The sequence below is a fragment of the Photinus pyralis genome, unplaced genomic scaffold, assembly GCF_008802855.1.
Source record: "Photinus pyralis isolate 1611_PpyrPB1 unplaced genomic scaffold, Ppyr1.3 Ppyr1.4_LG4, whole genome shotgun sequence".
Taxonomy (NCBI): Eukaryota; Metazoa; Arthropoda; class Insecta; order Coleoptera; family Lampyridae; genus Photinus; species Photinus pyralis.
Genome location: NW_022170511.1, coordinates 44,037,467 through 44,050,382, shown reverse-complemented (window position 1 = coordinate 44,050,382; position 12,916 = coordinate 44,037,467). Strand labels below are relative to the sequence as shown.

The following is a 12,916-nucleotide window of genomic DNA, read 5'->3' as shown; positions in this document are numbered from 1 at the left end:
TCCTCGTTTTGATTATCGAGATCCATATTTTCGTTTTTGTCTTTAAACTTCTTTATTTTCCACAACCTTCTCATCAAAATTAATGTTTTCTTTGTTTTCACACATGTTTATCAACATTTTGTATTCCTGGCTGTCGTGGTTCTTCAAATAGCTCATTTATGGGGACATTATCTAATGCTATAACATCTATTTCATCAATAGGAATAATATTCAGTGACTCCATGGGTACTAAGGTTCCTATTTCCAAAAGAAAGGTATTATTTAAATTATCCGGAATCGTATCCTGCTTATTGATGGTAATGTTGCTTATAACATGTATTTTTTTTTCTTGTCTAGCACCTCCGCAATTACTAGCATCAAATGACAAATTATTTATTGCTTTATAAATTATGTCTGTATCAATACCACTATTTTTTAGTTTTCTTTCTAAAGTTTTAATCACTTTTTTTGCTGCTTCAGTGTCCTCATAGCTTATTTTCTCTACGGGCTCTACGTCATGGCGTTTTCTTTCTAATTCATTTTTAACGCATTTAGTGTAGTCAACATTGTTTGGATCTAAAGGAAACAAGCCGCATTTTCGAAAGCCATTAGTAATACATGGTTCCATATCTACTTTATTTAACGTCTGCTCAAATACTTGACAAAAATTTATTTTTGTCACAGCGGTATTAACGTCTTGTTCACTTTGCCATTGCCTGACAGTCTTCTTCCATTCATGTTTTAGTGGCCGAAATACACTAACATCCGCTGGCTGTAGGATGTGAGTGGTATTTGGAGGAAGGGCATACAAAATTATTCCATTTTTGTCACAAAATTCACTTAGGAATATATTAAGGTGTGATCTGTGTCCATCAACAAATAATATTATAGGCCTCTTAATATTGTTGTCCGTAAGCCACTTGTTAAAATCGTTGCAAATATATTCGAAAAAGACATCGCTTTTCATCCACCCACTGTCGGATTTTCCTAACACCCAATTCTCTGGCATATTATTTATCAATGTTTTTGGAGGTCTGACGTACGGAAAAACAACAAGTGGAGGACAAATGTTACCACGGGCATTAAATGTTACTAGTACTGTTAAGGCTTCCTTTTCGTTGCCTTGTTTAATGGAATAAACATTTTTAAATCCGCGAGGAGCAAGGACTTTTCCTGTTTTTGGACACAGTGAAAATCCGGATTCGTCACCGTTAAATATGCGGGAAGGGTCCTCCATAATGTCCAAAATGTTGTTTTCTGTTAAGAATATTTCTAATTCTGTAAACCATGACCTAATATATTCTTCTGTGATAATTGCCCTTGCCTTGTTTATACTCTCAGATTCACGTAACCGAATTTCTGGATGCCTTTTGGTGAAACCAGCATACCATTTCTCTCCAGGTCTCTCGTTTTTGAATTTTTCAATTTTTCCGTTGTCTCTTGCTGTTATATTCGGAGCTTAGGCTGCTGAAATTATAATAAAGGTAATTCTATTAAACATCTTTATTATTGATTGAACCGATGTCGTCTGTAGGTTGACGTCCGGTAGTGGCGCATGTACCTAACTTGTACACTATGTTACATCTCCCTTTCAACAAGATAACTTCGATTACAAATTTAAACTAATGCTAATTTACTTAACCTATACATAATCCTTATATCTAATAGGCATTTTGATTTCTCTTTTTAATCGTTTTGTACTTGGTTCCGAGTTTACCTCACGATTTTTGCATTTATCACTTCCACCATCACTATTGTCACCTTCACTTTGATTTTCCACCTTACCATCTACAGCTACACTATTTTCTACCTTATCATCTACGCTATTTTCTACCTTATCACTACCCTGCTCTGTACTGTTTGTCTCATCTATGTCAATGTTACTATCAATAGTTGACCTTCGATTTGTTATTGAAGCTGTGCCCGCTTTTTTCAAAAACCATGAATTTCGTTTTAGTACTGACCCTTTTTCATCGCACACTACATATGACCTGGGAGTGCTACCTTTACTAATAATTTTTCCAGTTCTCCAATTTGAATTTTGATCATTCTTTATATAGACATGCTCATTGTTTTTAAACTCGGGACGAGCTTTTGCATTCCGATCATAGTACAACTTTGCTTTCTTTTGTCTTTGCTTTACTGCCTCTGTATTTATGTTAACTACTTTAGGTTTTAATTGAGTTTTAGTAATTGGTAATGTTGTACGTAACATTCTGCTATTCAATAATTCTGCTGGCGACTCATCTAAACCAGACAGTGGGGTTGCCCTATACTCCAGCAGATGACCAAAAATTTCAGAGTTTGTTTCTTCACATTTTTTTAACATGTTTTTGCATATTCCTACAGCTTTTTCTGCAAGTCCATTAGATTTTGGATACCTCGGACTAGCAAAACTTAGTTCCATATTGATTTCTTTTGCAAATTTTTTAAACTCTAAACTATTATATGGATTATTATCTGATACAAATTTGGATGGAACTCCAAAGGTAGAGAAAATTTCTTTCAGTTTGGTAATGACTTCCTTAACAGTTTTGTTATTTAATTTTTTCAGTTCGATCCACTTGCTATAATAGTCAACTACCACTAAATATGAATTTCGATTAAATTCTAATATATCTGAGCCTACTTTTTCAAAAGGTAATTCTGGAGCTTCATGAGGGATTAGTGGCTCTTTAACGTTTGCCCTACTAAACTTTTTACAAACTCCACAGTTAGTTACAAAATTTTCTATGTCTGACGAAAGTCTAGGCCAATAGAAAAGTTTCCTACCCCGCCTTTTTGTTTTTTCTATCCCAAAATGAACCTTGTGCAGTTGTTGTAACATATATTTTCTTAAGGATTCTGGAACAACTAGTTTATTATTATAGAAAATAATACCATTTTTGGTTACTAACTCATTTTTAATTTTAAAATAATGTTTCAACTCTGCATTGTTAAATTGACTTTTGTGGTTTGGCCACCCACTTTCACAAAATTGCTTGACTATTTTTAATGTATGATCAGTTTCTGTTTTGTTTATAATCTCCTCTAACCTATCTCTTGAGATTGGTAATTCCATTTCAACACAATGAACTACTTCTAACATTTCAGGATCATCCATCGTATTCTTATTTATATAAAATCTAGACAATAGATCTGCAATAAACATTTGTTTTCCTGGTAAGTATTCTATTTTGAAATTATATTTTAGTGTTTTTAGTCTCATTCTTTGCAATCTAGATGTTATTTTATTTATATCTTTTTCCTGTATTGCAACTAAAGGTTTGTGATCTGAATTTACTGTTATTCGCTTTCCATAAATAAATTGATGAAATTTATTTAAACTATAACAAATGGCCAAATACTCTTTTTCTATTTGAGCATATCTTGTCTCAGTTTCGGTTAGACTTCTAGAACAGAATGCTACTGGTTTACCTCCCTGCAACAAAGCACCACCCATGCCATACTGGCTTGCATCTGTTTGTACTACTATGGGTTCCTTTGAATCAAATATTTTAAGTGTTGGAATATTAATAATGCTCAATTTTAATTTGTTAAATGTTTCTCTCTGTTCATTACCCCATATGAACTCAACATCATTTTTTATTAATTTTCTTAGAGGACCACAAAGTTCTGATAATTTGGGTACAAATTTACTCAAATAATTTACCATACCTAATATCTTTAATAAATCCTTCTTATTTGACGGCTCACTTAAACATGTGATCGCTTCAATATAATCAGGGTCTGGTTTTACACCTTCATGAGAAAACTCCTGCCCTAAATACTTGACTTTACTGACCTTATATTGTAATTTATCAGGATTAAATTTAATGTTGTACTGTTTTGCCCGTTCTATAAACTTGTTCATTAACTCATCATGTTCTTTTTCATCCCTACCAGCAATTATGCAGTCATCAAAATAAATTCCTATTCCAAGATTTTGAAAAATTTTTTCATTAATTTTTTGAAATACCTCAGGGCTTATTGATAATCCAAATGGTAACCTCAAAAATTTAAATTTACCAAATGGGCTAATGAACGTGCATAAATTACTGCTTTCCTTATCAATTGGTATTTGATAGAATCCATCTTTCATGTCTACTACACTGAAAACCCTTTTGTTTTTTAATTTTACTCCAATTTCGTCAATAGTGGGTATAGGATATTGTTCTAAACAAATATTTTTATTTAACTGTTGTGGATCCAAACAAATCCGCAACTTTCCATTTGGTTTTTCTATGATTACAATATTATTCACCCACTCAGACGGACCTTCTACTTTTTCTATGATACCTTTTTGTACCAGCTCCTCTAAAGTCGTTTTTAATTTTTCTTTTAGCGAGTCTGGCACCCTTCTACAAACGCTTACAAATGGCACATAATTATTTTTTAATTTAATTCTATGTTCCATGGGTATTTTACCTAAACCTTCAAACAAATTTTTATTTTCATTTATAAATGCAAATTTTAACTTTTCTTTTGGGTCCCTTCCATTACTCCCATTTTCTTTTAACTGACTGACAGAATCAAGCCTTGCAACTAAATTTAGTTTTACACATGCATTTAATCCCAAAATTGGATCACTTTCTACATCTACCACAATAAATTTTAATTTATACTCTGTATTCCTTAACTTGCAATTCAAAATTACATATCCTTTTACTTTTATTCTATTATTACCATATGTTATTATTGTCTGATTTATTTCTTTTAACTCTTTTTGTTTTTGTACTTTCTCTAACCATTTTAAAGGCAACACATTGCACTGTGCGCCCGTGTCTAATTTGAAAGAAATTTTAATACCGTTAATTGTTACATTTTCCTTCCATAGCTTAATGCTACTTTCACACCCTATTTTATCTAAACTAATTAAATCAATATAACAATCGTCATCATCATCATCGTCCTCTACACCCGCTACTTCTAAATTATTGATTTTGTTTTTCTTACTACTAACATTCTTTCCATGCATAAACTTATTCTTATTCCAATTTTTAAATTTACACCCAATTGCAAAATGATTCAGTCCATTACAATTGTGACACGTTTGTCCATACGCAAAGCATTGTGCTATTTGATGATTTCTCCCACATTTACGACAATCATACGTATTACCTGGTGTTTTTGTTGTCTTGCCACCTGTTGCTGCGAGTTGATCTCTCTTTCCTTTTCTTATGATGTCTACCTTGGCATGCTCTTCTTTTAGGCCTTCAACTTGCCTTCTGGTAACTTCGGTGAGCCTGCAGTGCTGCTCCGCATCCTTCAAAGTTAGTTTTGTTTGCCGTAGTAACCTCTCCTGCAGCACTACATCAGTGATACCTAAAATCAATCTGTCCCGTATTAGTGAGTCCTCCTGATCTCCAAAATTACAGGGCTTCGCTAAAACTTTCAAGTCTTTTATGAAACTGTCGTATGTTTCTTCCGTATTCTTGTTCCTCGAGAAGAATTTAAACCTATCATACGTTTCATTATTTCTCGGTTTACAGTACTCTTGAAAAGCTTTAATTACTTCATCATACTTTGCCTTTTGTTCATTAGTGAGACCTAGCGTTGTGTATACTTCTTGTGCTTCTTCTCCCGCTACATTGAGAAATATCGCAATTTTTCTTTTTTCTTCGGCAGTACTTAAACCTGATGCTTCCATGTATATATCAAAAGCATTCTTAAACTTCTCAAAATTCTTGTTTAATTGTTGGTCAAACACCAAATTCGGAGGTGGCTTGAAAGACGATTCCATTTTCACGTGCTTAACCTTACTTTTCTTCTTATTAAATTTTCAGTACTTTACTACTTGTTATTATTAGATGCCTTCTTTCTTACTTTTTAATATTTCTTACGGTTTACACCTGACACCATGTTATATTCGGAGCTTAGGCTGCTGAAATTATAATAAAGGTAATTCTATTAAACATCTTTATTATTGATTGAACCGATGTCGTCTGTAGGTTGACGTCCGGTAGTGGCGCATGTACCTAACTTGTACACTATGTTACACTTGCTATTTTCGTTACTGTTTCCATTAGTTCATGCTTTTTTATTGGGAATCCACACTTGGCAAGACCAATGACCCAATTGCTGATGCGTTTTTCTCCTTCGATAGTCATAATTGGTTCTGGACCCGTTTTACGCAATCGGTCTGGTGTTTTCCCCGACACCCTGTCTTGGAGAGTAGACCTTGGTACATTAAACTCTTTTGCAGCACTTCTTATGGACATTTGGCCCTCTCTAACAGCATGCAGTGCAAGCTTAAGGTTTTCTTCAGAGTAGCTGAATAACTTTCTTGCCTGCATCGGAAATTTTTTGCCTTTGACTGTGGCCATCTGAAAAACATTATTTACCTAGTAGGTAAGCATTTTATGTAAAATTGTAATTTCCCAACAAACCTCGCTACATAACAGTTTTATAAATGCAATATAAATGTGTTACTTTATTAGTAACATGTTATATAACAAGCAGATAACATGTAAGTTGCTAGTAAATTGTAATTTCCCACTCAGCACAACATAACCAATATATAACAGATAAATCACATGTGATAAAACATCAACATTGTTGCAATGTAACGGGTTTATTACTGTTACTTTGTTGCAATGTAACAGGTTTATAACTTTGTGTACCAATACATTGCAGCTGTATAACTTCTATGTAACAAGCACATAGCATTATACAGTCGCATTTGCTATACAGGGTAACCCATATTTTCCACTACTCAAATAATCTGTAAAAAATTGTATTAATAAAAACTTTTGCAGTAAACGGTATTTATTTCAAAATAAACAAACCAAAATCGAAAGATAAGTACAATTTGAATACATGTTTATATTATCTAATTAAAAAAATGTTCCTAAATTCTAAGTATAAGCTATACAGTATGGCCCATTAGTGCGTGGTTGGAGGATTGTGGGTTTCTTAAAGGACACATTTGAAATTCATTGTTGGAGCATGATGATGGACTTTTACGGCTACAAACTAAAAATATTTTCAACAAAATTGCAATTGTTATACAGGGTGAGTTATATCAAAGTTGCAAATGTACTAACCAACGGCGAACGGTCGAAGTTAAACTTTTTTGTGTGTTAACAGGAATCGCTCAGCCAATTTTCAAAATTTGAGTCAAAGGTAACTTGGTTTTTTCAAACGGAACTACCAAGTTTGTTTTATTGCATAAGGTGTAGGATTTGAGTACTTTTCTAACAGTATGAGCATGTCGGTATTCAGCCTTTTACATATGTCTTGTAATTCATCAGTTTCTAATAATCCACAGTGCTTTTCCATTTGCAAAGCCTCTCGGTAATTAATAGGCCGTTAAAAATTATAAACACCAATTCAAATTATAAAAACATTTACCCCAAACAAAACAAAATAAAAACTCAAAAACCAAAATAAAACGTCTAAATAAAAAAAACCATTATCTTGAAATGCACTTAATATTACAATAAAACATGTAAAAGATAAATACCAACATGCTTATATCATTAGAAAAGTAATCAAATTCTACTCTTTATGCAATAAAAAAAAAGGGTAGTTCTTTTTGAAAAAATCACGAATTGCGGTTAAACAATAACTGATTTTAGATATCCTGTGTGATACATAAAGTCACACTAAAATTGACCAACGAATTGAAATTTTGTAATAATAGGTATGGGTTCTATTTTAAAAAAATGCAATTGTGATATAAATCACCCTGTATACCTAACAGTTGCAATTTTGTTAAAAATATTTTTACGTTGTAGCCTTAAGAGTCCTTCAACATGCCCCGACAATGAAATATGTGCGTAAATAAACCCATAATCTTCCACCCACGTACTAATGGGCCACCCGGCCACCCTGTATAACCATTAATCCGCTATTTAAAAATAAAATTCTATAAAACGACCATATCTTAATTATTTCTCGCTGCTGCGCCTTTGGTTTCTCTGGTGAATCTTTGTTTGGCGAAACGAAGCCATTCTCCGCAAAACGTTTCAAACTCTTGTTCTTTCAGTTGCGGAAATGCTGATAGAACAACAGCTAATAACCAAATGCAGAAGTTCGGTTCATAAGACAAATATAACTTACCATTTACAATGCTCATGATGGTTAATTTGGAAACTCCAAAATTATTCCGATGCCCCATCCACGAACACTTCATTGCGCATTCATTTGTGAATATTTTCCGTAATAGTCGCACAACATTGTCCTTTGGGCAATTCCCACCAGTGTTTGAAATATATTTCCTCTAAAACAACACAGTACAATAGTATATATAACTACCATAAAAATTACATTTTCCGTACAAATAAAATTGCTGCTTCTCTGTTGGTCTTTACTAAATTTTCAAAAGAGTTGATTTCCTCAATTGTCCTTAATGGCAAATTGTCTTGAATAACCGTATCTTCTTCTTCTTCATTCAAGGCGGGAGCATTTTTTTCTAATTTTTCCAGTCTGGAGTTAATGTTTTTTAAATTTAAATTGATCGAACCAAACATTCTCTCAATTTTTTGGCAATGCTCTACAGTAAATTATAATATACCATTACAATTATTATATACCATATATTCAAAATATTACCTTTAATAATGCTTTCCAAGACTATTTTGTCAGCTCTCGTGTCGACAGTACTAGACAGTGTAGTGTTATCTGCTATTACGACTGGAGTGTTTTCTATATCAAATTGGCTACAAAAATTCTGATTAGTTCTGGGCCGATTGATACATATAAGCAAACTACCTTAATGGCACTATTTGGAGCATTTGATCTGGCACTCCGGGTAGATTTATGTTATCAGGTTTGTCTGCCGTCATTCCTATATAAATCATACACTAAGATTAGTAACCCATATATTAGACCACAGACCTTACCTGTAGGAATATTAACCTCAGCTACTGCAGTAAATACAGCTGAATTTGGGTCAGACAAAGATATACTGTAATTCAAAACAATTGTTACATATGCAATGTATTTATAAACTGTGTATTATACCTATTGCAAGAACTCTCTTGAAAATCCTTAGGGAAAGAAGGAGGCGGAGGTATCGCTGCATTTCTTTTTGCGCCTTAAATTGTCTTAAATTAAGATTTTAATAATAAGTAACTAACCTTTAGAAATAACTTCGTTGTCCGAAGAACTAATTTCAAATTGCTTCGGAGTTATTTTCCTTTTACCTCTGCCAGTGTTGGCCTCTTCTGAGGATGTGTAATCTAGATCTTCTGCTTTTTTTCGAGCCGTCTCAAGTGATACTGCGTAAAAATTATTAAATAAATTTTCAAATTTTGTACTAACACAGATATACTTACGCCCAAGTGTTTCAACCACTACATCTTCTTTACTCCATACATCAGTTGGTTGGGCTCTTTTAGCAATTAAGGAGCTAATGTTTTTGCTCAGCGAAGGCCACCAACATTGTTTGTTGTCATTAAGCAGCCAATTAGTGGGGACTTCCGACGTGGATGTAACTCCCAATCCTTCGTTGGTGAATGTTACCACCGCATATGACATGTTAAAAAACCTGAAAAGGCAAGATTTTTTGAAAAACTAACTTTTTTGACTGTCACAAAATCATACCTAATAGTATATTGTTATAATTAACTAAAAATGTATTAAAGTAGGTATTTCTCACTATATGTACAACATATATTTGGACGGGAATTATTCTTTGCAATGAATTTGTGGAATCACAATGTACTCATTTTTGTCAAAGTTTTTTTCAAATACATTATTTATAATAATACACTTCTTTCTAATTGTGTTTGCCGATATTTTTACAGTTTGTGTCATTCTACTTTTATCGATTATAGATATTCCCACTTTTCTAGAATCACAAGGCGATTCATAGTGTGGCTTGAAATGTTTATATTGATTTACAGTTAATATAGCATCTCCATTTTCGTGACTAATATTTGTAATAATTGCAATAGATCCATCGTGAAGTAAACAACAATTATTCGCTTCCTTTGTTGAGATATTAAAATGTTTGAAATCTAAACTGTTAACACAATTATTTTTATCTTTATGAATAACTGGATAGTTTTTACATATATCTGTTTTAAGCGGCAGTTCTTGTTCTTCCTTTATTCTATTTCTTAATTGTTGTAAAGGTCGCCCACTTTGTTTTAATTTTTGTTTAATTTTATACATATAATTTTCATATTTAAAACTACTAAAATTATCTAATGGACCAAATATCTTAACATCATTACTTATATGCGAGAGATTGTGCACATTATAAGTTAAAAATTCCTGACCATACAGCGTTCCATAGTGCCTTACAAACCACACTAACAAAGAGTGAGCATAATCATTCAAGGTAATACATAAATCTTTATCTGCCAATATTCTTATAGCAACACTTAAACTAATAAAATGTTCATAATAAGTATGTGGCAATACATCTTTCAGTACAACTCGTCCAGTATACAAGAGAAATTGACGCAATTCTGTTGCCTTCCATCGATCAATTTCATGTAAGCCTCTAGGTTTTCTAGCAAATTCAGTTGTAATACAAGATTTCATTCCAATTAACTTATTCGAGGCATAGTCTAATGCATCACCTTTTAATCTGACATTCATTTTTCCTTTTACCCAAAATTGGAGCAAACGTTTCATAATACCTAAGCATACTAAATGCATATAATCAATTGGGATCTGAGAAACCATCCCTATTTGCAATTCCTCTAAGCAAGAAATCCCTTTATGATGTTCTGCTTGAATTTTAGCACTAAAAGATGCATCCGTTCGTAACGTACAGTTTAATTCAGGATATGTAACTCGATTGGCTATAAAATCACCTTCCTGAATGCATTTACTGCAACCAAAATATCCTGTATGATTTTTAATACAACTTATAAAAGATTTCGCTGGGGCATCACAAATTATCGCATTTAATTTAACACAAATTCTTTTCCCGCCAATAAATATACCATTATGTAAAATATCTTTTGCATCATCAACCAATGGCCGTAGATAATCATTGACGTCGGTTGGTTTATTGTTCCCATGATAACAACCAACTAAAAATGGTTTTGAATAAAATTTATCAGAAGAGATGGCAGCCATTATTGGCCAAAATTGGCTTCCCGAACTCTTACTCAATGGAAGACCATCAATATTAATGTCAATTTTTAAATCACTTGGTAAATTATCAAAATATACTTCAGTTGACCGTAAAAGACCAGGCAAAATACCAAAATGTACATATTGGCCACCGCTACGTGAACATATTTCAAACTGTGATGCGCTACGTGTTTTCATTAATGTTCGTACATCGGCAGGTAAATTAGAATGACCAAACCTGTGCAATATCTTCAACATTGAATTCACAGCAGCATGGGAGATATTGTTTTCTATAGTCCAACGAGCTAGAGCATCTTGGAGACTAGCTTCAGAATCACCCTTGGAATCGCCTATAGCATTTGTATATTCATGATCAGATTCAGAATAATGGTTAACTTCTGATTCAGAGAGCACGTCGGAGTCAGAATAAATTTCCAATTTAGGACTTGAAAACGGTACATCTTCAGAAGGGTTTATATCATCCACATCATCACATATTTCATTATTTAAAATAACATTTTGCATGTGCTTTGGATTATCCTCCACAATGTCATCATTCACAGGTTGAATTGAACAATTAGGTGCAACATTCTTTTCATTAGGATCTTGCAAAACAACTGGATCTAACTGGACTTTACTACCTTGTGCACTGAATGCTGAAATTTCTAAATTAATGATTTGATTTCGTCGTCGTTTGCTTAATAAATGAAAATGGGGCGCTGCATCTTTTTTCGACATGTTGAAAAATAACACGTTTTAAGAAGTGTAAGAGCCACAAACAAACATAAAAAACCGCCAAAAAACTTCGTGTTAACCAAAACAATATAGGTTATGTACAAAATTATAATTACATAATATTTAATATTAGACGTTACCTACCTCGTTTTTAACACCTGCAAAAGTAGAACGATTATCCACACAAACTTGCAACCGAGATAAATAACGAGTTCAACACGATTGAAACCAAAAACTTACACACAAAAGTTAAACAATTGATATGACTTAAGTACCAGTACGAGTCACGCCGGCCGCGGTCTACCAACCAAATACGATAAAATGTGCGCGGTCGCATTCAATGTCACCAATGCTATGCTTTTGCAATGTGCATGTAACAAATGATTGTTATGTTATATATGGTATATTGATGATATATAACATTGTAAAGAATTGCTATATAACTAGGTTATATAACTAGGAATTAATTTGTTATATTGTTGTTATGTATGTGTAATGTAACAACTGTTTTATAACACTGTTACACCAAAGGTATATAACACTGCTGTAACAGGTTTGCTGGGTTACAGTTTTAAGATTCGTAAGTATCTTAAAAAAGCACGAAGGTTAATACGAAATCAGGTAAAAAGCACATAAAACCAATATAAGTTAAAGGTAATGGCCGAAAAAAGGCCAAGATACCTTTTCTCGGCCGCTCTTTTAAACATCTTTATTTCCCGCGCTTTTTTAGATAGTCCGGCCGAAAACTGGCTATTTTGTGGTACTAACTGTCCTAAGTATGCCAGAGAAAAGGATACGAATTATTATGAACCAGTAAGACAAAAAAAGATAAACAATATCATGCTCTACGACCTGTTCTCGGCCACCCTGGCCGAGAAGTGGATTGAGCGTTTTGGTTAAGCCAGTTTACCGGCCACCCCATAAAATAATTAGTACTTATGAATTATCATTATTTTCTTAAATATAATAGTACATCGACATATTATTTATCTAAAATTTAATAACACTTACCTTTATAATCAGTATTACACAAAATAATCACTATTCCCTTATGAGATGTACCCTAGCAAATCTGCAGTAAACAGCCGCAGGCACGCACGTTTCACAAGAGCCAACTTTTAACTGCCATTTTTTATGGTGACATGTGCTTAAAAAAATGGCGTGATCCGTAAAGTGGTGGGGAAAG

General features: G+C 33.2%; 2 protein-coding genes across 5 annotated transcripts; both read right to left on the bottom strand.

Moving 5' to 3' along the window:
• Positions 1-97: 97 nt before the first annotated feature.
• On the bottom strand, positions 98-1,216 carry LOC116169161. The gene has a single exon (XM_031485186.1). The coding sequence runs from the start codon at positions 1,214-1,216 to the stop codon at positions 98-100; it is 1,119 nt and encodes a 372-aa protein (XP_031341046.1).
• Positions 1,217-6,635: 5,419 nt separating this feature from the next.
• On the bottom strand, positions 6,636-12,023 carry LOC116169489. Of its 4 annotated transcripts, none has more exons than XM_031485595.1 (10): positions 11,875-12,023; positions 9,240-9,451; positions 9,042-9,182; positions 8,926-8,998; positions 8,805-8,869; positions 8,674-8,749; positions 8,515-8,621; positions 8,241-8,455; positions 8,023-8,182; positions 6,636-7,959 (listed from the first exon to the last, which is right to left on the bottom strand). In XM_031485595.1, exons 2-10 carry the CDS (start codon positions 9,439-9,441, stop codon positions 7,847-7,849), a joined length of 1,152 nt encoding a protein of 383 aa, XP_031341455.1. In that variant the 5' UTR covers positions 9,442-9,451; positions 11,875-12,023; the 3' UTR covers positions 6,636-7,846. The 4 variants fall into 4 exon arrangements, with proteins under 4 accessions (XP_031341455.1, XP_031341454.1, XP_031341456.1 ...); XM_031485594.1 differs by having other exon boundaries at positions 6,639-7,974; XM_031485596.1 differs by lacking the exon at positions 6,636-7,959 and having other exon boundaries at positions 8,064-8,182; positions 8,230-8,455.
• Positions 12,024-12,916: the final 893 nt, after the last annotated feature.

Coding starts and splice junctions, on each gene's coding strand:
- LOC116169161 (XM_031485186.1), bottom strand. CDS start 1,216: ATGGAGGACCCTTCCCGCATATTTAACGGTGACGAATCCGGATTTTCA.
- LOC116169489 (XM_031485593.1), bottom strand. CDS start 11,520: ATGCAAAATGTTATTTTAAATAATGAAATATGTGATGATGTGGATGAT.